Source organism: Cervus canadensis, chromosome 15, assembly GCF_019320065.1.
Source record: "Cervus canadensis isolate Bull #8, Minnesota chromosome 15, ASM1932006v1, whole genome shotgun sequence".
In the NCBI taxonomy this organism is placed as follows: domain Eukaryota; kingdom Metazoa; phylum Chordata; class Mammalia; order Artiodactyla; family Cervidae; genus Cervus; species Cervus canadensis.
Genome location: NC_057400.1, coordinates 49,754,027 through 49,780,118, shown reverse-complemented (window position 1 = coordinate 49,780,118; position 26,092 = coordinate 49,754,027). Strand labels below are relative to the sequence as shown.

Here is a 26,092-nt window from a genome sequence, read left to right as displayed (position 1 = left end):
ACTGAACACAAAGAGCTCAGCACCAGCTTGGAAATTCTGTGTCTCTGTCAGTTATTTCTAAACACCTAAGAATTCTAAACTGGCAAATCATTTCTTAGTAGAACTCATACTAGTCACTAAGACAGTTCAGTTTAGTCACTCAGTCGTGTCCGACTCTTCGTGACCCCATGAACTGCAGCACGCCAGGCCTCCCTGTCCATCACCAACTCCTGGAGTTCACCCAGACCCATGTCCATTGAGTCGGTGATGCCATCCAACCATCTCATTCTCTGTCGTCCCCTTCTCCTCCTGCCCTCAATCTTTCCCAGCATCAGGGTCTTTTCAAATGAGTTAGCTCTTTGCATCAGGTGGCCAAAGGACTGCAGTTTCAGCTTCAGCATCAGTCCTTCCAATGAATATTCAGGACTGATTTCCTTTAGGATTAACTGGTTGGATCTCCTTGCAGTCCAAGGGACTCTCAAGAGTCTTCTCCAACACTACAGTTCAAAAGCATTATTCTTCTGTGCTCAGCTTTCCTTACAGTCCCAACTCTCACATCCATACATGACTACTGGAAAAACTGTAGCTTTGACTAGACGGACCTTTGTTGGCAAAGTAATGTCTCTGCTTTTTAATATGTTATCTAGGTTGGTCATAAATTTTCTTCCAAGAAGCAAGCGTCTTTTAATTTCATGGCTGCAGTCACCATCTGCAGTCATTTTGGAGCCCCAAAAAATAAAGTCTGCCACTGTTTCTACTGTGTCTCCATCTATTTGCCATGAACTGATGGGACTGGATGCCACGATCTTTGTTTTCTGAATGTTGAGCTTTAAGCCAACTTTTTCACTCTCCTCTTTCACCTTCATCAAGAGGCTCTTTAGTTCTTCATCACTTTCTGCCATAAGGGTGGTGTCATCTGCATGTCTGGGATTATTGATATGTCTCCTGGCAATCTTGATTCTAGCTTGTGCTTCATCCAGTCCAGCGTTTCTCATGATGTACTCTGCATATAAGTTAAATAAGCAGGGTGACAATACACAGCCTTGACATATTCCTTTTCCTATTTGGAACCAGTCTGCTGTTCCATGTCCAGTTCTAACTATTGCTTCCTGATCTGCATACAGATTTCTCAAGAGGCAGGTCAGGTGGTCTGGTATTCCCATTTCTTTCAGAATTTTTCACAGTTTATTGTGAGTCACATATCCTGGAATCAAGATTTCCAACCTAGACAGCATATTGAAAAGCAGAGACATTACTTTGTCAACAAAGGTCCGTCTAGTCAAGGCTATGGTTTTTCCAGTGGTCATGTACGGATGTGAGAGTTGGACTATAAAGAACGCTGAACACTAAAGAAGTGATGCTTCTGAACTATGGTTCAAGAGACTCTTGAGAGTCCCTTGGACTGCAAGGAGATCCAACCAGTTAATCCTAAAGGAAATCAGTCCTGAATATTCATTGGAAGGACTGATGCTGAAGCTGAAACTGCAGTCCTTTGGCCACCTGATGCAAAGAGCTAACTCATTTGAAAAGACCCTGATGCTGGGAAAGATTGAGGGCAGGAGGAGAAGGGGACGACAGAGGATGAGATGGTTGGATGGCATCACCGACTCAATGGACATGGGTCTGGGTGAACTCCAGGAGTTGGTGATGGACAGGGAGGCCTGGCGTGCTGCAGTTCATGGGGTCGCAAAGAGTCGGACACGACTGAGAGACTGAACTGAACTGAACAGAACTGAATGAAAAAAATTTCAACTAGCCTAATGAATCTAAATTACCATGAAAAAATAAATCTCAGTTTATCTGGAACTGAATAATTATAGTGAGGAAACAGCTCTGACCCATTTATCCTGGGCTGAATATAATTGGTGTGGGTATATTCCTCAAACAAGAGTCAGATTCCCCTGGTTCCTTTACACAGTCCTGAGAAATTACCCGTGGAAAGATGGAGAGAACTTCTAGGTGAGGTCTGGGAACAATTGTAAGATGAAGATCTGTAGCTCTGATTCCTTAGAAACAGGCGATTCATGCCACTGAGTAACAGGAGCTGACAGCTTTTCCTGCCCCACCACTCACCAATTCAGGCAAGGCAGACAGGGAATAAAGTGGCAGTTACATTAGGAATTTTAAAGGATTGAGAAACATCAATAATAATAAAATTATATATATGTATGTATTATACACATTCATATATATAAAATACTTTAGCTCATGTTGGTATTTAATACCATCTGTCATTAATCATGACAGATATGGTAGATGGTCAGCACAGGTATCATAATCCCCATTTCCACCACAAGGTAAACAGTCAGGCAACTTTCCTGAAGTCCAATATATAACAAACAGGACTAGAATTCAGATCTTCTAATTCCAATCCAGTGTTCCTTCCAACACTGTATTCTATGTTGCTTCTTTCCAACCCCACCTCTTTATTTTCTATGTTGCTCCTAGTTAATAAAGGGATATACAACTACAAGTTAAAGTAGATGAGCTTTGCTTAAATTATCTCTTGTGAAAATTCAAAACTACCAGAAGAAAAGGCTGTCTTTAGTACTTGCTACTTTTCATGCTGGGTTCTCCTCCTGCAGTTCCTATGCCTCCACTTCCAGGCACATTATGTTCTCTCGTTACCTCAAGCATCATAGCATTAGTTTCATGGAATTTTCTGCTCCTACTTTCAGGTTTAAGTGACCAGCCTCCCCCTTCACCTTTACAGCATGGCATAGGACAATATGAAGAGGTGCACAATTCTGCCTCCACACACAGGTAGTCCTATGAAGGGTAAAGAAAAAGGTCAGTTCTTAGGACTCCTAATCTCCTCCTTATCAAAGAAGACATGCTCCGTGAATCCACGTCTAATTTAAGCACCCCATTTCAAGCTGAGGGACAGGGGAGAGGGTTCTAATTGCATGGCTGAAGAGGAACTGCCCTGCCCTAAGCCAAGCAAATCTTAGGACTCCTATGGCCTGACAGTGGAAATGATTATCTGTGGTACTTCGTTCCTGAAATAACGATACGATTAACACAGAAAGGCCTAGCTACCTGCACCACAAAGTATAGGACCTGCAGAAAGACTTTAAAGAACAGCTGAAATCACTCTAAGGCTCTTAGCCCAAAATCTTAAACCACATCTCTAACCCAGGCCTCCCCACATTAACAATGTATTTAGTTTTCAATAAAGAAGTTGTATCAATCTTTGGGACTAAATCCCATTTTCTCCTTCTAACCCCACCTTTTAACAGGCCAAAAGAATAAATTAGGTGCTTAAAAAAGAAAAGACCAGGCTGAAAATTAACTTTTATCTTGCTTCTGGTCTCCTTAACCACCCCCATCCCCAATGGTAGTATTGAAGTAGTAGAAACAGTAGTGTTGAGACTTATAGTCTATGGTAAAACTGGGTTCTTACAACAATTCTCTGGTTGGATACTATGAGGAACAGAATCCATGAAATTAAATGAGGTTGCCATTAAACTATCTGCCTACTCATGAAGAAAGGAGTCTGAAGGCAACTTCTACATTTTTACATTCATTTATGCATTTTAACCATTATAATAATCTGGTGGCCAAATTTTCTTCTTGTTACAAGGTAACAAAGAAGAATAGAACAGAAGTTGTGATTCAACCTATTTGTAGAATTCATAGTTTTTCAATCTGAAAACCTTACTAAGCCATAGATATCAAGATTTTACCACTGTTAAAAAATAAGATGAGACTACTGAATAGCAATTTTGTGATAGTATTTAAAAATATCCTTATGGAGTGTTACTGCAGGGTGAAATTAACATCAAAATAATTTTAACTCTGAATTCACCAAAAATTCATCTTTGAGCAACTATTTTGAGCTGCATGCTGCATGCACACCATCTAAGCTGGATTCCTTTCTAGGACTAACAAACACAGGGGGCAGTTCCCCACTGTATGTATCATTCCTTGAAAAGATTATATATTATGTCAAAATTAAGTTAAAGCTCCTCAAGTGAAAATGTCAAAACAAGGATTTTCCTTAAGCTTTCTTGACTTAAGTTTAATTTTTATTTCTATTAAATCATGAAGTCCATTTGTGATATGAACTGTAGCTTAAACTACAGTAATAAGCAGAAAGCTAAGACCCAAAGATATGGAAAATGTTGATCTAAAGATAATTTTAAAAAATTATCCAATATTAATCATTTATCAATGATGCCGCTTCCTCCCACCCCCCACCCCAGTCACTGTGTCAACAATTTCTACTTGAGAAATACACTAAGAATATCATGGCAAAAAAGTATTGAAAGCCTGTGAACTTCACTGGAATCTATGGACTTTCATGTCTCTTTTCAAATCACTTAAATGAATAAATTAACCCAGTAATTGAATAAAACATTATCTTAATAAGAAAGTTATGCCTTCAATTTTACATATGCTTTGTCCTACATCTATTGCTAACCAAATTGGTGGTACTTATCTGTATATACACTAATTTGTAACAAAAACTCCAAATTCACTTATTTTTCAAAATCTTGTTCAGAAACACCAAAAGCATCACTGATTTTACAAGCTAGATATGATCCCAAACCTCCAAATTTTCTAGAACTTTTTCCATACTCTACTTTAGAACTTAACACTTTAGATCTTACATTATCTAGAACCAGTCTTATCTGCTGAACACGAGGTCCTTAATGCCTGAGCTTCCAGTGGATAAAGATGAGGTCCAGAGTTCTGACCCAAGAATCAGGAGCAGAGCTGTATGTGGGAGCTGATCCAGATGGATCAAGAGGGAAGGAGTAAGAGGGAACCAGCCAGCAAACTGGTGAAAAATAAAGGAGAACCAACTGGTATCCAAAGAAGGAACAAGGATTTGAGAAAATGTCTAAAGGAGTGGCCCAAAACAAAAATAAGATTCAGAGTGCAAGGCTGGCAAAGATAAGCAAGATAACAGGACAGACAGCATGGCAGAGCCTGAAAAGACCCCAAGGCAACAGTGTGCAGTGACAGTGTGCAGTGACAGTGTGCGGTGACTAAGCCCACGGATGAATGTTTGTAAAGGTACTGCATCCTTTGGGACACTTAAGGGTAAGAGATATGTCTTACATAATTGAATTTAATGTCAGAGAGCTGAGTTCAACTGCAAGCTTTGACATTTTCCGCTGTATGACTTGGCAATGCAATCACTCTGAAGTTCAGTTTCCTTTTCTATGAAAAAGAGATAACATCTATTTCACATGATCATTCTAAAGACAATAATTTATGTGAAAGTACTTTATAAACTTTAAAACTACAAATGTAAAGTATTATTAAAATATCATAGTGTATTGCTACGTGAATTAATAATGCTTATTTTTTACTGGGGAAAATTTCCCAGATACATAGTTAGGAACATTTACTCTGATTGGGTATTGGTCATTTTAGCTCAATACTAAAAAAACGTATTTGAATATGGAAGTGCTGAAAGCATTATTCCAAGACAATTTGATTTTTCAGTATGAATTCGCCCGATAATATTTTCTGCTTTCACTGTTGTTAATAGAACAATCTTCCTCTCCACCAACCACCACTGTGTGTGTGGTGTGTGTGTGTGTGTATGTGTGTGTATCCATTCATAATTATCTCTCAGTGTGTTAGCTGCTTACTCGTGTCCAACTCTTTGCAACCCCATGGACTGTAATCTGCCGGGCTCCTCTGTCCATGGGTTTCTCCAGCAAGAATACTGGAGTGGGTAGTCATTCCCTTCTCCAGGGGATTGTCCTGACCCACAAATTGAACCCAGGTCTCTCACACTGCAGGCAAGGTTCTTTACCATCTGAGTCACCAGGGAAGCCCAATTATATATCAGGCAATTCACAAACCATTCCACATAAAATTTACTAAATATTTTTTTGACTAAACTAAACTTCAATTTCATCAGGAATTTGTGATGGAACATTATTCCAAAAGTGTAACTTTCCTTACCATTTGCTTAATTAGTGGAGCATTTTCTCTTTCACCAAAATATTATGAAAAAAAGACTTTTTTAAATGATATATTTAAGAGGTGATAGAAACTAATGAATGGGAAAAGAAAAATATCAACTTATGAACAGACTTCAGAGAAAAGAGAATTTTTATTTACTAATATCATTAGAGAACTACTGGAAGATGAAAAAATGAGATATTTGATCTAATATTTCATAGGAATCTATGAAACACCATCAATATGTTCTTGTGTTAAACTAGGTTTGAGTTAGGCTTGAGTAAATAGCAAATACATTAAGTTTATATACCTGCAATATAGTGGGATTTTATAGAACATATAACTTTCTGCACACATGATTCACAGAGCTGCTTTTACAAATAAATAGGATAAGTAATGCATAAGTAGCTGCACAACAATAATCATATGAAAACTAAAATCAAAACCATCATGTTGTACAACCTAAATACATAAAATTTTTTATTTGTCAATCATATCTTAATAAAGCTGAGAGGGAAGCTAACATAATTGATAAGGAAAAGAAGAAAACTAAAAACAGTATTAATTTATATTTAGGATAAGCTTCATCATGACCGCTGCTATACTGTCACATTGAAATTTCATATTCACTAAGTTAGAAAATAAAAAGAACAAAAGCCTGGAATTAACTATCAACTTAATAATTCAAAGTAAAATTGACAGTGATAATTGAAGTGGATGCTGTTAGACTTTTACTACTAATTTTAGCATTCTGGATAAATTCACCATTTACAAGCCTCTGTATAAATTTAAGTACCTCAGGGGAAAAAAAGTAGATTTTGAACATAAAACTAAAATTCCTTTACTAAACACCTTCTAGTAAAACAGATTCTGAACTATTAAATCAACCAATACCAAACAACAAATTAACAAGAAAGAATAAAAGTGAAATTAGAGTTTCTACCAACTCAAACAGACTAGAAGCTAGTACTCCAATTTATCAACAGCTTCCCCTATAAAATATATTTAAATCACTGGGTATAAGTAGGGTTTAAGTGCCTACCTCAAGGGGTTAATAAAGATTAAATACTTAGCAAACAATTATTTTTAAAACTTTAACCTTCTAAATACAAAGTGATAACACAAAAATCTAATACAACTAGTAAGAATTTCAAAATTAACTTGGTTTAAGTTTCATCTTTTTATTAGAAATTTCAAGGTATTTTTGACCAGTCCTTTGCTTTGAAATAATTCCCAAATTACATATATATCTTTCTAAAATAATATACATATATTTTTTAAAAACTTAATTGATTTTAAATAATTACTAGTATTTTAACATATTCATAATAAGGGCAAACATCTACCATTTTAATATATTTGTATACATCAAAATACAGTACAAATCTGTTTACTGATTAATAGCAGCTATAATCCATAGGCGACACAAACTGTCTTTATAAAGTTTTTCTTAAGTCCACACAACATAAAAATTCTTTAAAAGAATTTAAGTTTGAGGACAATTTATAATTGAGAATAATACACTTTTAATTTTGAACCAATGTAATTCTGATTAATTATATTTACTTACTAAGTAATCACAGTATAGAAAGAGCTAAATATTCATGATTTTTCTAAGTACAAGATTAATGATTTAAAGCATAGAATCACTATTAAAAGTGATTATACAAAACATAAAAAGAATCTGAAAATACACTGAAAGACCACTTTGCCTACTTGCGCTTTCATGACATAATTAGAATCTTTTTTAAAGTTAGCACTGCTTAATACTCACTTAAACAGGACCTTTTACCAGCTGTGCTTGCACCACCTGAACATAAATTCCCTCCTCGATGAATTAATTCAAGTTCCAAGTTGGTTCTGCAAGCAAAGTATTAAAATGCATCTTGGTCATTAGGTTAAAGCAATACTTTTGTTTTATTGACATGTCTGAATTAACCTAAATAAAGTCCTATAACTTTTTTATTTGCAAAATTATGGTTTATGCAATATCAGTAACAATCATATTTTATCTGATACTTAGAAATAAAAAAGGGGAACAGTTTATCTGCCCTTACTCATATGTTCATATTTATACCTACAAAACTGCACACGTCACAGTGTAATTGTTGCAAAATCCCAGCTGTTGGCAAATACTAAAAATTATGCCGTAAGGAAAAAAACTGCAACACATTTCAAAAACCTGCATATGAATCTGATGAAAGAATCTGTACTCGGTCAGCCACTGATTAGGTGGTTACTGGCATATAAAACACAAGGGCATACCAACTTTTTATATCAGAGGAATGGTTATCACTCATTGGAGCTTAGATGGCATATAGAAACCAATATTAAGAAACAAAATCACTAACATCAAAGTGGATATGAACAACACATATAATTAACAGCAGTTTCTTTTACAGACTTCTAAAATTATAGTTTTATTAAAATAAATAACTATTGACACTGCTAAACAATAGTATTGTTCATATAGATCTGGAATTACAATATATTTAACAATTATTAGCTTAAAGAATAGCAATAATTAGTAGATTGACATTTCAAAAATCAAACTGATGCAGAATCTAAAGATTTACTCAAAAGCAGTAACAGTAAAATAGCCAATTAATTTTCATAATAAATGAAAATTCTGAGTGATTGTGTATATTTTTACTTCAACATTATTAACAAACTTAAACACACCTTTACTTGCCACAACTAAAACTGAATAAACGAAGTTTATATCCAAGATATGTATACGACACTAATAGTGAGATATCATTTATCTTAAAAAAAAAAAAGGCAACATTTCAAGCTTACTCTTTACAAGTGAATTCAGGAAAGAACAGTACCCTGTTTTATTTAAAACAAAACATTTTGAGATGGTTTTGGCTGTATCTTGAACACAGAATGTTTTGAAACATTATTTTCATGTATTTACTTATAAATGCAAACTGTTAAAAATATTAATATTTCTAAATCTGTATACTTGCCACCCATTTCTAAAGAAATGCTTTAATCCTTTCTACTCAGGGGGGAGAAAAAGCAATTTAACATTGATAATGTTCCTGCTCAGAGCTCCATCTGGTTGCTGCTGATAAGGGCATCTGTGTGACAAGGGAATTTTCCACCCTTCAGGCGATTTGCATTGCTCACTGAACTTCTAAAAACCTACCAGCAAGGAAGCAGGGACAAGGATTTCATATTAGTGGACAGAAAGCGAGCGGAGACCAGCATGTGTTCCTTCATCAAGGGAATATAAATGAGATCAATACATTTTGTGTTCACAAATCTTCAGTTGCCTAATCTGTAGAAAAAAATTAATGGCTATATTCTCTTATAAAAACTAAGATTTCCTAGTTAGTACTTTTAACAGAGCTAACCAGAAACACAATTAATTCTTACAAATGAAAGTCAGAACCAGAATGTCAACTTTTACTTCAGCATAATTTGCAAAAGTATTCATTAAAAAATAAGTACAAGTCTATTCTATCATCAAATAAGATATTTTAAAGGATGATAAACATGTTACCAGAAATTTGATTTTTAAAGGATACTTGAAAGAAAACTGCCAAATGTAATCAGTTACTTCAGATTACGGTTGTAAGATCTCCTGTACAACATTTCTTCTGAGTTAAAAAAACAAAAACTACCTATCCAAAGGGTTAGTACAGTATCTGGAATTTTTAAAAAATCACTATGTCAGAAGCCCTAGCAATCAGCTTTTCCTCATCTAATTGATAACAAAATTGGCCCCTTAAGCCTTGCTAGACAAAAGAACACACAAATGTGTCACATGCTCATGTCTGCCCTTCCCTCACTGTTGAAAATCAAAACAGTATTCTGTTTCTGCCGTCCTGAATGGATGATATAAAAATAAAGATGTATTGGAAGCAGAAGTTTTCCAAGCCTTTCTGCTCCTGGAGAGAAGCAGACACAGCTTTCTATATTTCCTAACACAAACACATTCAAATTAGTTTGGAAGGGAGGGCAAAAAAAAAGAGAAAATCTCTGTATTTAAAAGAAAAATGAGAAAGACTGCTTAAAGCCTATCATGGTGGCCACCTAGACATACCCATATAAAAATTCCTCCAACTATGCTCCCATTTCTTTTTGCTTCTCCAAGCATGCTTTCCCTTTTACCCCGTTTTTGGCACTAACATATTTTTGGAGCTATAATTTGAAAAATAAATGTGTGTATAAACACATACACACAGAGAGACACTGAAATACATACTTGTATAATGTGGGTTCAAGGCCTGGGCCTACCCCTACTAGCTGACCAAGTAATTCAATTTCTCAGAGAAGAAAACATCTTCATCCATACCATGGCACGGCCTGTATTATCGAATATCAGCTCAAGCTCTAACTTCTGCAGGCGTTAAGGAGAACTAACTCCCTTTTCTTGGAACAGGAAGGAAGCATTTCTACATACTTTATATTTCAATCAGCTCATCTTCCCTTTTGAAGTTCTACAGTACCTTCTCAATATGATGTATATTTTTAAACAATTGTCTCTCCAACTAAACTGTAAATTCCTGGAGAGCAGGAGCCATTTCAAATACAGCTCCTAAATCCCTGAGGGTACCTAGGAAAGTGTTCAGAAAATTCCCAGGAACTGACCCTCACTTTGTTTTGACATGTAACCAATGATAAGATTCTCTAGTCTCCGTAATTTATTCTCTATCTTGTTGATCCTTCCTTTTGTTTTAAAAGGATTCATGGGAGGAAACCCAAAAGAGAGGGGACATATGTAAACATATAGCCGATTCACTTTGCTATACAGCAGAAACTAACAACAATGCAAAGCAACTATACTCCAAGAAAAATAAAATTTTTAAAATGCTTCCAATTAAAAAATTAAAAAGCATTCACAATTTGGTGTTTTAGTAATCATTCTTTTTATTTCAAATATAATTAGTTTATAAAGTTTAAACTTACAATGCAACCAATGTATAAAGCAAGGTGCATTCACTCTACTGAACAGTTTATCCACTCAAATCTTAAAGATATCTCTCCATCTACATTGCAGTTACTCATATATCACCTTCTTTGCATGTTTCTCACTATATACAAGCTAAGTACTACTCATTAATAACTCTAAGCTATGTATAACTTTGGGTCCAAAATCTTTAGAAAAATCAATTACTCAAATTAGTGTGATTCATTGTTTCAATAATGAAATAATAAATTGACACTGAAATGGAGAAAGCTTTCTTCCCCAAAATTAACTTTCCATAATCCATCTGAATGACTGATAACTGCAACAAAATGCTCTTAGAAATACACTAAAATTTGAATACAGTAATTTTGACTAATTTCAATTCAACAAAAAGAGACCATTCCAACAATTTCTTCTCTGCTGCCCTCAGAAAATCTTCCAAGGCTTCACCATGCAAACAAAATTAAAAACAAACAGAAACATATTATCCTACCAAAAAAAAGCTTGAAAACAATTATTAAAAGAAAAGGCTTTACATGCTAATTACCTGCTAGTAACTAGTTACATGCTAGTTACTAGAAATATTTTGTTTCTAAACATCAAAAACTTTAAGCTCCACAAAGAGCAAACAAAATTACTTATATAGATAGAAGAAATTGAGTTCTGGAAAACTAGGGTAGTATCTCATTCAAACTACAAATGTCAAAAACAAATACATTCACACTATACACTATATGGGCTTCCCTTGTAGCTCAGTTGGTAAAGAATCTGCCTGCAGTGCAGGAGACCCGGGTTCGATCCCTGGGTTAGAAGATCCCCTGGAGAAGGAAATGGCAACCCACTCCAGTATCCTTGGACAGTATCCAGTATCCAGTACCTCAAGGACAGAGAAGCCTGGTGGGTTGCAGTCCATGCAGTCACAAAGAGTCGGGCATGACTGAGCGACTAACACTTAACACTATACACGTATACAATGACTATACATTTCTAAGAATCACAACATTTAATTAAAAAGTTAAATAACTGAAATTAATTTTATTTCTAAACATTTTTTTAAACTATTTTAAACCTGCTAAATATTTCAATGCTTACCTTTTAGGCATAAAAATGATCATAATCTATAATCATAAGTATTTAATGAACCAAGATTATACACTAGGCAGAAGATAACTGTAAAGATCTGGTTTACTACCTTGAAAAAGCTACATCTTATTCAAATAGAATACAACATGCTTTGTTCCTTCAGTTCATGTTTTTGTTAATTTTTCAGTCACTTTGTTTTATCTGTTTCTTTTTAATGATTAAGTAAAACTTAGAGAAGGCATGCAATCTCACTGTGAGAACACTACAATGTCCTGGGTAATTTTAACCAAAGGATAAAGTTTTTAAAGGTTATATACTTTCACTTTTGGAATCACTATATTGTTGCTTTAGAGTTTATCACTAAGGATCAGAGAAGGAAGGGGAGATAGGAGAGTATATTTTCTACATTTCTCTACATGTAGCCTTAGGAAACAACATTTGATATCTGTCCCTGCTTCTATATAAAAAAGAAAAACAAAAATATGTTGATTCCAAAAGTCTCCCATTATCACAGTAAGCTTTCTAAATATTTCTATTAAAAATTATATAAATATATTCTATAAATACTTGATATATTTAAAACCAAGAAACAGGAATTCCAAAATTTCTACCAAATTAATTTAAATCAAGTTATTTGATTTATCATAATATGGCAAAATTCCACATACAGATCATTCCTGCTGAACCACGATTTTCTTTTAAGATCAGTCCTGATAAAATCAAAGGCATGAATACACAAGTAAATAAATATTTCTGTATGTTTATATGTATACACATATAGATATATAGAGAGCATAAAGTCTACATCCATCCCAATCTTCTACGACATTATTACTACAATATCATAGAGAAGAGTTTTATAAAACCTTGAAACGTGGCAAAATTAAATTACATTCAATTTAGTTTTCCCATAAAGTATACTTTATTGCAAGTATGCAATTGGTAACCCTTCAGAGACAAAATGTTAGATTAACTGTTATATCTCTCCTGAAAGCATTCTGGATAAATACCAACAACAGCTTAAGAATGGCAGACTAGAAAGTTACTTCCCAAACCATTAGATCCCTTTATATCAATCCCTGTCCAATATTTGCATTCTTAGACCAAAAACTAAGGTTTCCTTATCTTGAGGTCTAACTCACTTGTTGCAATTTTCTTAAATCTGGTTCCATTTTTCCTAGGTTCAAAAGAGTACAGAAACCATTCACTCTTTCCTTACCCTCTACTTAGGAATGGAGCAGAGAGAATGGCCATGATGAACTGCATGTATATATGACTTACACAAGCTGAACAAAGGAAAGCAAAAAGAACAGTAACTGAAAGAACACTATCCCTGAGTTCTAGTCCTACTCTACCACTAATTTGTTGCATGACTTCAAATCATATTGCTTCTCTAAATCTTACCTATTACAATATTACTTCGGCAAAATACCAAGTATGCCTCTAGAGATATTCAAGGGTGGACAATATCAGATCCAGAAGAATGTGCTTACAAGTTCCTAACTGTACTTGCTTCTCTCCTATTATTTTTTAATGTGTCTCTATTTTCATTCAACTAAGTTTTTTAAAATTCCTATTTAGAATTACTTTTTAGGTACTGAACACCTACTCGATCAATTAGACTATTTCTACCTAATCTGAAGGATCAGAAGTATTTACCTCCATTTCCTTGAGTCTCTGGTAGCTACTCATAGAGATTTAGAACATGTCTGATCAAGAGATCAGGAAACAAGAGTTTCCTCTCCTTTATCTGACTTTCTAAACAACCTATAGTCTTCCAGAACATTACTAGATCTTTCACAAGCTTAAAACAAACAAAATAATTTCTTCTTACTGTTCTTACTTCTTTTTTTAGAAATTAAAAGTACTTAACATATTATAATGCTTCAGTTATTAGTATTATTGCTTTTTGACAGGACTTGAACAGTGATTTCTTAACAACATACTTCATATATAATACTAACATGCTTTGAGGGAGATATCTGTCCCCAAATGTGAATAATATACTTTTCCTCACATACCCTATGATGATTAATAACACTTAAACCAATATTTTATTAAAATAAAAACACCTAAGGAAATGAAAACTGCACTTTTATAGACTTCCTAGGAGGTTCTAAAACTAGCCATAATGTCAACCACATTAAAAATATGCAACCTTTCTTCATATAAATATGAATGACAAAACAATAAAATCAGCTATTATTACTAAGTAAATATAAAAGTATATACCATATATACCTACCTAGCAACAGAATACATAAAGAGAAAATCATTATCTGGTGAGCCTGGAGTCTTGCTATAATCTCTATATTTCTTCTGAGTGGTATTTTTTATATCTTTCATTACAGATTCCATTTCTTTACTTAAGTTGGTTTCTGACTGTAAAACAAAAACACAAACATATATAAAAAGTTTATGTATGTTCATTTTCTCTAATAATAGTCTAACACTATAGTGTTTATCATTTAAGCACACTATGAAATTAAGGTTTAAAAATCAAAACAGATATACATTAGCTATCAGCTAAAAATAAATTTAGTATACCAAAATAAAATAGATCAAGAAATATTTTCTCTTATCTTAGAGACATTTTATCCTAATTTTATATTGTTATCCAACCACAGAACAGAAAGCAAAGAACTAAAGAGTCTCAATGAAAGTGAAAGAGGAAAGTGAAAAAGTTGGCTTAAAGCTCAACATCCAGAAAACTAAGATCATGGCATCAGGAAACATCACTTCATGGCAAACAGATGGGGAAACAGTGGAAACAGTGACTGACTTTATTTTTTTGGGCTCCAAAATCACTGCAGATGGTGACTGCAGCCATGAAATTAAAAGATGCTTACTCCTTGAGAGAAAAGTTATGACCAACCTAGACAGCTTATTAAAAAGCAGAGACATTACTTTGCCAACAAAAGTCCATCTAGTCAAACCTATGGTTTTTCCAGTAGTCATGTATGGATGTGAGAGTTGGACTATAAAAAAAGCTGAGTGCCAAAGAATTGATGCTTTTGAACTGTGGTATTGGAGAAGACTCTTGAGAGTCCCTTGGACTGCAAGGAGATTCAACCAGCACATCCTAAAGGAAATCAGTCCTGAATATTCATTGGAAGGACTGATGCTGAAACTCCAATCCTTTGGCCACCTGATGCAACGAACTGATTCATTTGAAAAGACCCTGATGCTGGGAAAGATTGAAGGTGGGAGGAGAAGGGGACGACAGAGGATGAGATGGTTGGATGGCATCACCGACTCAATGGACATGAGTTTGAGTAAGCTCTGGGAGTTGGTGAAGGACAGGAGGCCTGGAGTGCTGCAGTCCATGGGGTTGCAAAGAGTCGGACACAACTGAGTGACTGAACTGAACTGAACCATAGAACAGTTTCCATGCTTATAAAAAATCTTTCATTTAAGCACATTTTTTTCAGGACTAACACTAATGTCCCTTACTTTAAGCATATTTTAAACACATAAAAATTTGGATTTACAAAAGAAAAAAGAAAAAACCACACAGACACAAATCTTAAGTCTTCAATTGAGAAAAGGAGATGGATCTTTCTGAGTAGCTTTGAAATATGAATTTGTTTAATAAGTCAGATATTCATAGGTTTCACAAATTTACTCCATTTACTGTGCATAGCTCTCACTTCTCTCAGGTATCACAACATAGATCTGTGATAAAAGTGAAATATTTGAGAATTTAAATCAAAAAAGTAAAGCCTACTGGAAGAGATAAAAGATGGGTTCACTCATACCAAATTTCACAGTAAAACAGACTGACTTATGGGAGATGCTTCAATCATATACACAATATTTGACCTCTCTAATACACAAGTGTGTGTGTAAATCTATACTTACACACAAAGTGTGTGTGTGTGTATAAATATATCACCTTAATTCTAATATACCTAATCGGCTTATTTTTAAAAGATTAGATTGTGCTTTACATTGCAAGATATATATAAGGTTTAACTTCATTTTTAAATATTTCAACATAACCATATATAAGCTTATAGAATTTCATGATCTGGAAGGCATATACTAAAATTATAACTAAACTGATATTAAGGAAAAGTATAGCCTTTAGCAATAATTTGTTCTGCTGCTCTCATTTTTGTTTTTAATAACCACCAACGGAAAAGAAAAACCTCTAAAAGCAATTTCTACTAAATGTATAAAGGTCCAGAGTAACTTAGAAACGGAACAGAAATTAAAGCTGAAAAGCAGAGCTAAGTTAAGCAGGATATTTCTGCCTTACACTGATGCTTACTGGGAAAGCTCCCGGACGTCCTTGCAGCTCCTCCACTTCCTTTATGAGATCCTGTATGCTTTTGTTACTAGGACGCTGCCAAAGGTTGTTTTCAACATTGCTTCCAGGATAACAAGGAAGAACACTGTTAGCAAACTGCCTACAGAGAGGACACGTGAATTCTCCTTTGTCCACTGAGAAGCCCTGAAGAACCTGGTCATTCTAAAAGATGAAACAAACATACAGTTATATGATGAATACTTTTACAGAAAACAAAATCAACATCTCTACATTTTAGAGTAAATAAATAAACCATACAAAAAAGATCTCTACTGCATGTCATAAAAACTAAGTCACTTAACTTGAGCTTATCAAATCACTTCTTAAAATCACAGCAATCATGCAACACTTGCCATCACCAACGAACTGCTTAAGTATCCTACTTTTCTCTCAGGAGGAAACAGTCAAATAATGATGTAATCAATGTGAAACGTGAATTTAAGATAAAGAATAACTCAAAAGCGGGTCACATTAAAGTGAATCACCTTCCACTCACACCATGCCCTGTTTTCATCATCTATAAGTGACTATTAGAAAGATTATCCCAGTGCTCAAGCCACTGGAAGCAGAACGGACAAGCTTTTGAGAGTATTTAAGTCTAAAAATACCAGGCTGGATGAAGCACAAGCTGGAATCAAGGCTGCCAGGAGAAATATCAATAACCTCAGATATGCAGATGATACCACCCTTATGGCAGAAAGTGAAGAGCTAAAGAGCCTCTTGATGAAAGTGAAAGAGGAGACTGAAAAAGTTGGCTTAAAGCTTAACATTCAGAAAACTAAGATCATGGCATCTGGTCACATCACTTCATGGCAAATAGATGGGGAAACAATGGAAACAGTGACAGACTTTATTTTTTGGACTCCAAAATCACTGCAGATGGTGACTGCAGCCATGAAATTAAAAGATGCTTACTCCTTGAGAGAAAAGCTATGACCAACCTAGACAGCTTATTAAAAAGCAGAGATATTACTTTGCCATCTAGTCAAACCTATTTTTTCCCAGTAGTCATGTATGGAAGTGAGAGTTGGACCATAAGGAAGACTAAGTGCCGAAGAATTGATGCTTTTGAACTGTGGTGTTGAAGAAGACTCCTGAGAGTCCCTTGAACTGCAAGGAGATTCAACCAGCACATCCTAAAGGAAATCAGTCCTGAATATTCATTGGAAGGACTAATGCTAAAGCTGAAGCTCCAGTACTTGGGCCACCTGATGCAAAGAACTGACTCATTTGAAAAGACCCTGAAGCTGGGAAAGATTGAAGGTGGGAGGAGAAGGGGACGACAGAGGGTGAGATGGTTGGATGGCATCACCGACTTGATAGACATGAGCTTGAGCAGGCTTCACGAGTTGGTGATGGACAGGGAAGCCAGGTGTGCTGCAGTCCACGGGGTTTCAAAGAGTCGGATATGACTGAGCGACTGAACTGACTGAAGTCTAAAAAAAAAATGTGATATATCTTCTAATGTGTCTAACAGTTGAACAAAACTGACTGGACCTGATGCATTAGGTTTATTTAGGTTTAACAGGTAGGAAAAAGATTTAGTTAGCATACTCAGAAAAGTGATAAGGAGGGGAATTAATTCAGCATCCCTTCAGATGTTTCTGATAGGAGGGGGAAGAAAAACTAGTTGAAACAAGGATACATAATGCAAATATGCCCAGGAGGAAACTCTTGCTCATGAGAGATTACAACATATGCTAGCCAACCAGAATGAAGGAAGTAATCGAGGCTGCTACATTTGTTCCCTTCTCTTGCCTGACACGACCCTTATCTGTTCTGTTCTTTTAGGCCATTGCTATCGTGTAGTTCTAACCACTATCTTACTCTTTTCCCCAGTAGTCTCTCTTGTTTTGCCACTAACCTAATGATCTAATCTCAAAATGTTTTTAATGTACTAAAAAAATACATGAATGCTAAAATATAAACATTATTACTAACAAGACGAAAATAATGAGAAAAATGGACACAAAAAAGAAAAAAATGAATTTATTTGCCCACGGTTACAAAGATATTTGGGCTTCCCTGGTAGCTCAGCTGGTAAAAGAATCCGCCTGCAATGCAGGAAACCCCAGTTTGATTCCTGGGTTGGGAAGAACACCTGGAGAAGGGATAGGCTACCCACTCTAGTATTCTGGCCTGGAGAATCCGCGACTGTATAGTCCATGCGGTCGCAATGAGGTGGACACAACTGAAAGACTTTCACAAAGATAGTTAATGACAATGTCCAAATGAATTTAGGCTTCCCAACTCTTTAACTTATTATTCATTTCACTGTATCTTGGATCTCAAATACTTTGGCCAAAGAACTGAATTCTACCTTTTTTACTTTGTGACATTCATTTCTTCAAGACCTTAAACATCTTAAATCCAGTTCTAGAAGCACACACTAAACTCCTGTCATGTGTCAAATGCCGTGCCACGTTACTGCAGAAAGAGTTAAGAGAGATCTTCATTTAAGGTACTGACAATTTAAAAGCAAACAGAAACAACAGTGTGATAAATCAAACAAACAAGGCTTCCCAGAGGAGGAGACTTGTGAAGTAAGTTTTAAAGATATACAAGAAGAGTTACTAAAAGGCTTGGAACAAGAGTACTAGTAATTGAAGGACATTCTTTGATAAGCTTCTCTGTAGCTAAAATTTTTTAAACTGCTAGGTCTTCATCCTAGTCTTGACTGAAACTAGGTTCCTTCCTAAAGCACCCCCAGCAGCCCTCTCAAAAAGGCAGTGCTCATTTTCTCACATCCCTCAAACATCAGTATCCTTCTCACCTCCAATGCTGGCTCAAGTTCAATATTCTTGCATTCCCTGTGCGGCTCAGGTCATTTAAAGAGATCACCCCTTTTCCTTCCTTTTTACTCTCATTCACTGCCCTTAATATCCGAAGACTTCAGTAACTAGATTCGTGTTCTTCATTACTCCAACTTTTGCCATCCTCTTATACAATTCCAATGTGCATGTAGACAACAATCTTACATAGTTACACGACCTCGTCAGCTACCTGATGTCAGCAACTCCAATGGCTCTGACCTCTACTCTATCCTAGCACCTGTTACCATGACACACCCTTATCTTGTAAGGACAAAGAACTGTCCATATTAGAAAATATTAAATTCAAACACCTTACATTTTGACTGTCAACTCCTATCTCTTTTAGCCCCTCCCTTTTCCCTCAGTTTATATGGCCTTTCCTATCCTAACACACACCATGATCTATCATTTTAAAAATTCTCAAGTTAGGAAGAAACAGACTCTGATGAGGGGAAAGGCATCTTGGGATTTAGGCACAGTCTGGGATAGAGGAAGCAAGGGTTTGGAATAGTTGCTAAAGAGACTAGGAGAGGGAACTGATCAAAGACAGGCAAATGAATTGATAAGTAATATCCACAGTCCATGACCCCAAATGAGCCTCTATTTTAAGAAATCACAGATGTGTGCTAGTGCTTAGTTTTACAATTTTTCTAACAGTGCCAGCTTCCTGGGTATGAAGTCAAAGGAGGTGGATTAAATGACTAGTATTAAGAGCACAATGCAAATAGTACAAGAAAATGAGGTGAGGAAAATGCTAGTGTACTAGGCAAACCAAGGAGCGGAAAGAATAGATGCCTTCAAATTGTGATACTGGAGAAGACTCTTGCGAGTCCCTTGGACTGGAAAGAGATCAAACCAAGTCAATCCTAAAGCAAGTCAACTCTGAATATTCATTGGAAGGACTGATGCTGAAGCTGAAGCTCCAGTATTTTGGCCACCTGATGTGAGGAGATCCCCTCACTGGAAAAGACCCTGATGCTGGGAAAGACTGAAAGTATAAGGAGAAGAGAGCAGCAGAGGATGAGGTGGTTAGATAGTATCACCAACTCAGTGGACATGAATCTGAGCAAACTCCAGGAGATGGTGAAGGACAGGGAAGGACTGGGCAGGCTGCAGTCCATGGGGTCACAAAGAGTTGGACACAGCTTAGCAGCTGAACAACAAAGGACTAGAGATGTTGAGGTCAGAAGCAAAACACACTAATAAGAGTAAAGATAGAGACTTTGACAAGTGCTCTACCATAATGGTATGGTAGGATATTAAAGCTTACTACTTTAGTGCTAAAGTAGCAAAATCTAAAATTACAGTCACGGAAGTCAGTTGCCAATGTGAAGTAAAAAAATGAAATCCCTAAAGTTGAAGAGGTCAAGGAACTGTGAAGCTGAATAATTCAAATGGCAATCATAATCACCCAAGATGAATTAGGATGTATTAGCTGTAAAAAATATTTAATACCTTGAAAGACACAAACATCTTTATTTAACATGTTTCAATCAACTTACCCGTAATGATTCCATGTAAGATTTATGGCAATCGATATGTAATGTGTGGCCACAGGTTTGTACATAAACACCTCCTTCCCAGCCAATTGATACTGCCAAGAGACAAGAACTCTTAAAAAAAAAAAAAAAAAGGACAAAATATAATTAATTTTAAAGAAGCAGAAACATACCTAAACAAATCTACATAAACCTCTCAATCATTTCATATTGTTATACTAACGTGGGCTTTGTATTTCTGTGATATAAAGGAACACCTGACTTGACTTGACAATCCTGAGGCAATATCTTTAAATCTGGAAGACAGTTTTAGCTTCCAAGTAATTATACTTGTAATAAAAGAGAAAAATTGTGAATCAACCTTTCTCTACCTCATAAAATATAATAAAATATACTGCTACTGATTATTTCACCTGTTCTACATGGTACTGGATTTCTCTGTGACATCTAACCTTAACATCTGCCTTCTTCAAATGCGTACTTCCCTCTTGTTTCCTTAATGCCACTCTCTTTTGGTTTCTCTCCTGTCTCTTTAACCATTTGGTTTAAGCCTCCTTTTAAGACTTTTTTTTCCTTCGTCTGCCCCTTCAATATTTATTTATTTATTTTTTTTTCCTTCAATATTTAAATTCCTCAAGGTTCAATTACTAATGCTTTTCTCTTATTAAAACTATTCTCCCTGAGTGAACTTAATCAGTATATTCAACTATTCCCCAAGTTGGGTCTCTTGCCTGCATGCCAGATACAAGTACTCAGTTGGCAACCAGAAATCTTCAATTTGAGGTCCCTCAGATAAAATAAAACCAATGTGTCAAAAATGTTCATTTTCTCTATGAATCTTTCTCTTCCTCTTGGCTTAAAAACTCTACATCTGTTTAGTCACCAAATCAGAAAGCTAAAAGTTATTCACATCACACCCTTTCCTTCACACCACAGAATTAATTCCCAAACTATATGAAATCTATCTCCTATATAATTCATGATTTTGGCCTCTCCCTCTTTATTCCCACTGTAACAGTCAAGCCTGTGTGACCCGTTGTGGGGGAAAGAGTTCTTAAATAAATTTTCTTAACTGGTCTCCATGATGCATCCTGCACACATCTTTCTAAAGTACAAATCTGCTCATGAGAATTAAAAAAGTGCCTAAACATTTATATGGGTCTTATATAACAAACAATACAAAAAGGAACCCAGATTATATAAGCAAACTACATACTCTTTGGAAATGCATTTTGAAAGTTAATTGCTTTCATCTTCTCTTTCTCTTTAAACTTCTTCTCTGTTAATTCCTTCCCTTCAACCTAATAAACAGTCTAGACTTTTCCTCCTAAAAATAAGTTTCTTTAAATTTTTATTTGGCCTCTGCCAAACAGCATTTCAGCCTGATCTTGAGTTTACCCTCTAGTCAAAGTGAAAGTCATTCAGTCATGTCCAACTCTGCGACCCCATGGACTGTGGACTGCCAGGCTCCTCTGTCCATGGAATTCTTCAGGCCAGAATACTAGAGTAGGTAGCCATTCCCTTTTCCAGGGGATTTTCCTGACCCAAGGACTGCAGGTTGATTTTTTACCATCTGAGCCACCAGGGAAGCCCTCTAGAGTCTATAGCAAATAGATGGCCAAGTCAGGGCAACATTAGGTATGAGGTCTAACATGAGCGACAGCACACAATGAAAAATTTGAGAGCCATCAAAACAGAGCAAACTATTAAATTTTACTTTTATGTTGGAAAATAGCCTATTAGATGATCAAACCATCTTTAAATAACAGTAAACAAAATTCTAATATTAAATCAAGACTCTTCGTGAGCATCTGAAAGTTAAAAGCACTACACAGTATAAAATGCCTTTCTAGCTGATTCGAAGATGTGCAACAGCACAAATCAAATTCTCACAGCAGGTGAGCTGGTTTCTACTGCTACACATCAGAAAAACAACAGGAGACCTGCTCATCTCTGTTTTATGTTTTGGAGCCACTTTAAGTAGAAGCAGATTTGGGTATTAGATCATTTTAGAATGATTGGTAGGCAGATAATAAAGAAGCTATTCTCTTTGACAATGTACTATAAAATGTAATTAATATTTCCTTTTAATACATAAGCCATTAGTTTTAAAAATGAAAATAGTATGTCATTTGTCTATATAACTGTTAGATGTCTTTTTTTAATTTGCTAGAGTCAAAAAAAGCAAGAGATCATTTACTGAGACCTACATTTCAGAAAGACCTACATTCAACAATGTGCCCATTTCTGTACTGTTTAACACTGAACCTTCACCTCAATATTTATTAAAACTTTATGCAGTAAGCAGTCTTATTTCTTTTAATAAAAAGGGACAGAAAGCTGACCAAGAGCTCTCAGTTAAAAATGGTAAAGCCCAAGTTCAACCCAGATCTGACTCCAAAGCTCAGGTTCCATCCTTCCCTATTTAGATATGAGTGTCATGGCTCTCATATGTAACACTTACAATTTCACTAGTAAACACACTATCTTATATGACTGAAATTCTACAGGTAAACTTTATAAAAACCATGCATTTGATATGAAGAGAGCAGAATTTATGCAATTTAATTCTATAATCAGTAACAGTGTCTACTGATAACAACTCTTCTGCTCTACGTGGTCTGGCTACAAAACCAAAATCCAGTAAGCATCCACAATACCCAAGCATGTGTCAGATGCCCTGGAGAAGGGAATGGCAACCCACTCCAGCTATTCCTGCCTGGAGAATTCCATGGACAGAGGAGCTTGGCGGGCTACACAGTCCATGGGGTCACAAAGAGTTGGACACGACTGAGAGACTTCCATACCTTCACACCTGTTGTTGTTTAGTCACTAAATCACATATGATTCTCTTGCGACCCCATGGACTGTAGCCCTCCAGGCTCCTCTGTCTATGGGATTTCCCAGGCAAGAATACTGGAGTGGGTTGCCATTTCATTTTCCACGGGATCTTTCTGACCCAGGGATCAAACCCACCTCTCCTGCATTGACAGGATTCTTTATCACTGAACCACCTGGGAAGCCCTGAAGGGACTATAAAGCCAATAGAATAAATAACCCTAAACCTCCAGAGGTCCAGGGAGCACACTATTTATAAGTAAAATAGCCATTATGAAGTACACAAAAGTACTTATGTAGAAGTAAAACCTCACAGTAACTCACAAAAACAGAACAGATTCAGTCCAGTTCAAGGATCAATTCAGAACTTTTTTTAAAAAAGAAGTTTTTTGTTTTCTTACTTAGCTATGAATAGAAATGAATAGCTATTCTGACTGCAAGAAGAGATAGGCTACTTTTTCCCTCCTTTATTAGATCTCCCCTTCCCTCAAATTATTATGTCCTTAGGTCTGAGTTATATATTGACTGACTAAATTATTTTTATTTTCCATTTGGCCTTAGGATTCATCTTTACTCATTTACTCTAAAGTGATTCAAAATGCTGACATTAAAACCAGGATTACATCAGGAGAAAAAAAAAAAAAACTAAATAAAGTTGGCAGTAAATTTCTGCAAAAGTAGAATTCAGCATAATTTTCTCCAAAATGAAGATATTAATTGGTCTCCAATTAGTAAAGCTATATACATATATACACATGCTGCAGAAAACCTGAAGAAACAATAAAGAAAAAGAGTGAAAATGTGTCTGCGTATACACATATGTATGCATGTATATATACAAACATAAAGACTTCTTATTTTCAAATAATGATTTCATTTTAAAGCCTCTGAAAATATATGGAAGCATTATCCTCATTACCTAACCCAAACTGCTTAATAAGGCCTAACGAGCCCTCCTAAAGAGGTAACTTGAAAATTAAAAATACCACTTTACATTTATACTGACCTTTATAACATGTAAAATGATCTTTTGGGTTACTGCATGAAAGACCATTATGAGCCCTATTTTACAGGTAAGGTAACTGAGACTTAGAGTGTTTGGTCAAGCTCACATTGCTAAGAAATGGCAGAATCAGAAGGAAACCCCAGTTTACCTCATCTGAAACTCTTTCTACTCTACACAATACCTCCCTATCTAGAGTTACCATCTCCTCCAGAATCCAGTGGAATCATCCTTAATCCAGACTATTGAACCACACTCTGATTCTTATCACATTAGATCAGTGTATATATTATATATTAGATCAGTATATATATTCTATATAAGTATTCTGTCTGCCATATATCCTACTAGCTGCTTCCATTTAATTTAGTACATTATGTACATTTAGAAATCATATTTAGAAATCTACTAATATACATTTATATATACGTATATATATAACTAAAAATAATGCTTCATTTTATATTTTAAGCATTTTAAGTTATTAACAGATGTTACTTAACTCAAAATACAGCAGAGTCAAACAACAACAGGTGAAAGGAATCCCCATTTGATAACCCCTCAGGAAATTTAAAAAACAGTATCAAAATTTTACAAAGAAGTTAACAATGTTGCTGCTACTAAATCAACTGAGTTGATCTAAGACTTATGAATACCTGAGAGCTAGAGCCACAAAGGACAAAGAGTCAGGGGAAAATCTACCAAGTTCACGACAAGAAATCGTGGAAGCCATGATGAATCTGCCCCTACTTTACACATCAAAAGCATTATGAAACTTTATTGTGTATCTTTAAATGAAAAAGACAGAAGCAAAAATCTTCATAAAACGCTAAGTGCCACATCTAAAAGTTTTTATAAAGTATATAAGATAATATATAAAAGTATATAAAATGATAATATAAACTTATCATTCCACTGAATTGAATTTGTATATCTTATAATAAACATTTAGAACAAAGGCATAATATTTGAAACCTGAAATTTTTATGTGTTAACTGACTTCTATTTATTACTATCCACATACTAATTTTTTTCTAATAAACTTCCAAATTCCAAGTCAGAAAGATACTTGGTTTGAAGAAAAATATAAAACTTTGGAGAGAAATATCCATCAATTTTATAGACAAAAATACCATTTAATAAAAAGAATACTTACATCCTTGAAATAACGTTGTAATAATGAAAGCCTCACGTCATGAACTGCTGCACATGTATCCCAGGGGTATATTTGCTCCTCTTCAGAGATAGGCAGCTTTTTTGGCTCAACATTGTCACGGCACTGCCCCAAAACTATATTAACAACAAAGATAAGAGCCCATTAAAAAAACTAACATATGGACTTTATTCACCAAGAAAAGAGAAGTTATTTACCATAAGCTTCTTAATTTTTTCACTATTACAATATTTTTAAAGACTTTAAAAAAAGTGATATCTTAATTTTCTTCTACAGAGTAAATAAACTTTTAATATGTGAATGTTTATTTTTTAAAATAACATCAGGGTTGGCGAGAAGGGCAAAGTGAGGCGAGAAGGGCAAAGTGAGCCTGGAATTGTGTGGAATAAAGAGCAAAGAGGTATTCAAGCTCTGAGCGGAGACCTAAAGGAATTCTGACTAGTCAAATTCAAGAATAATGACAATAACAGATAACACGTTCACTGATTCAGGCAGGGAACATGAAGTAAAAGGGTATAATGTTAGACTCTCAAAGTATCATCCTA

At 35.3% G+C, this 26,092-nt stretch overlaps 1 protein-coding gene across 1 annotated transcript in view; it reads right to left on the bottom strand.

The window, feature by feature from the left end:
- Positions 1-26,092, bottom strand: part of UBR3 (ubiquitin protein ligase E3 component n-recognin 3) — a 155,498-nt gene that overhangs the window by 31,691 nt on the left and 97,715 nt on the right. The window contains exons 24-28 of the mRNA XM_043487759.1: positions 25,530-25,663; positions 20,536-20,646; positions 16,182-16,382; positions 14,154-14,290; positions 7,679-7,764 (exon numbers count right to left, since the gene is read on the bottom strand). Coding sequence (XP_043343694.1) covers positions 7,679-7,764; positions 14,154-14,290; positions 16,182-16,382; positions 20,536-20,646; positions 25,530-25,663 — 669 coding nt within the window. The remainder of the gene's footprint in view (positions 1-7,678; positions 7,765-14,153; positions 14,291-16,181; positions 16,383-20,535; positions 20,647-25,529; positions 25,664-26,092) is intronic.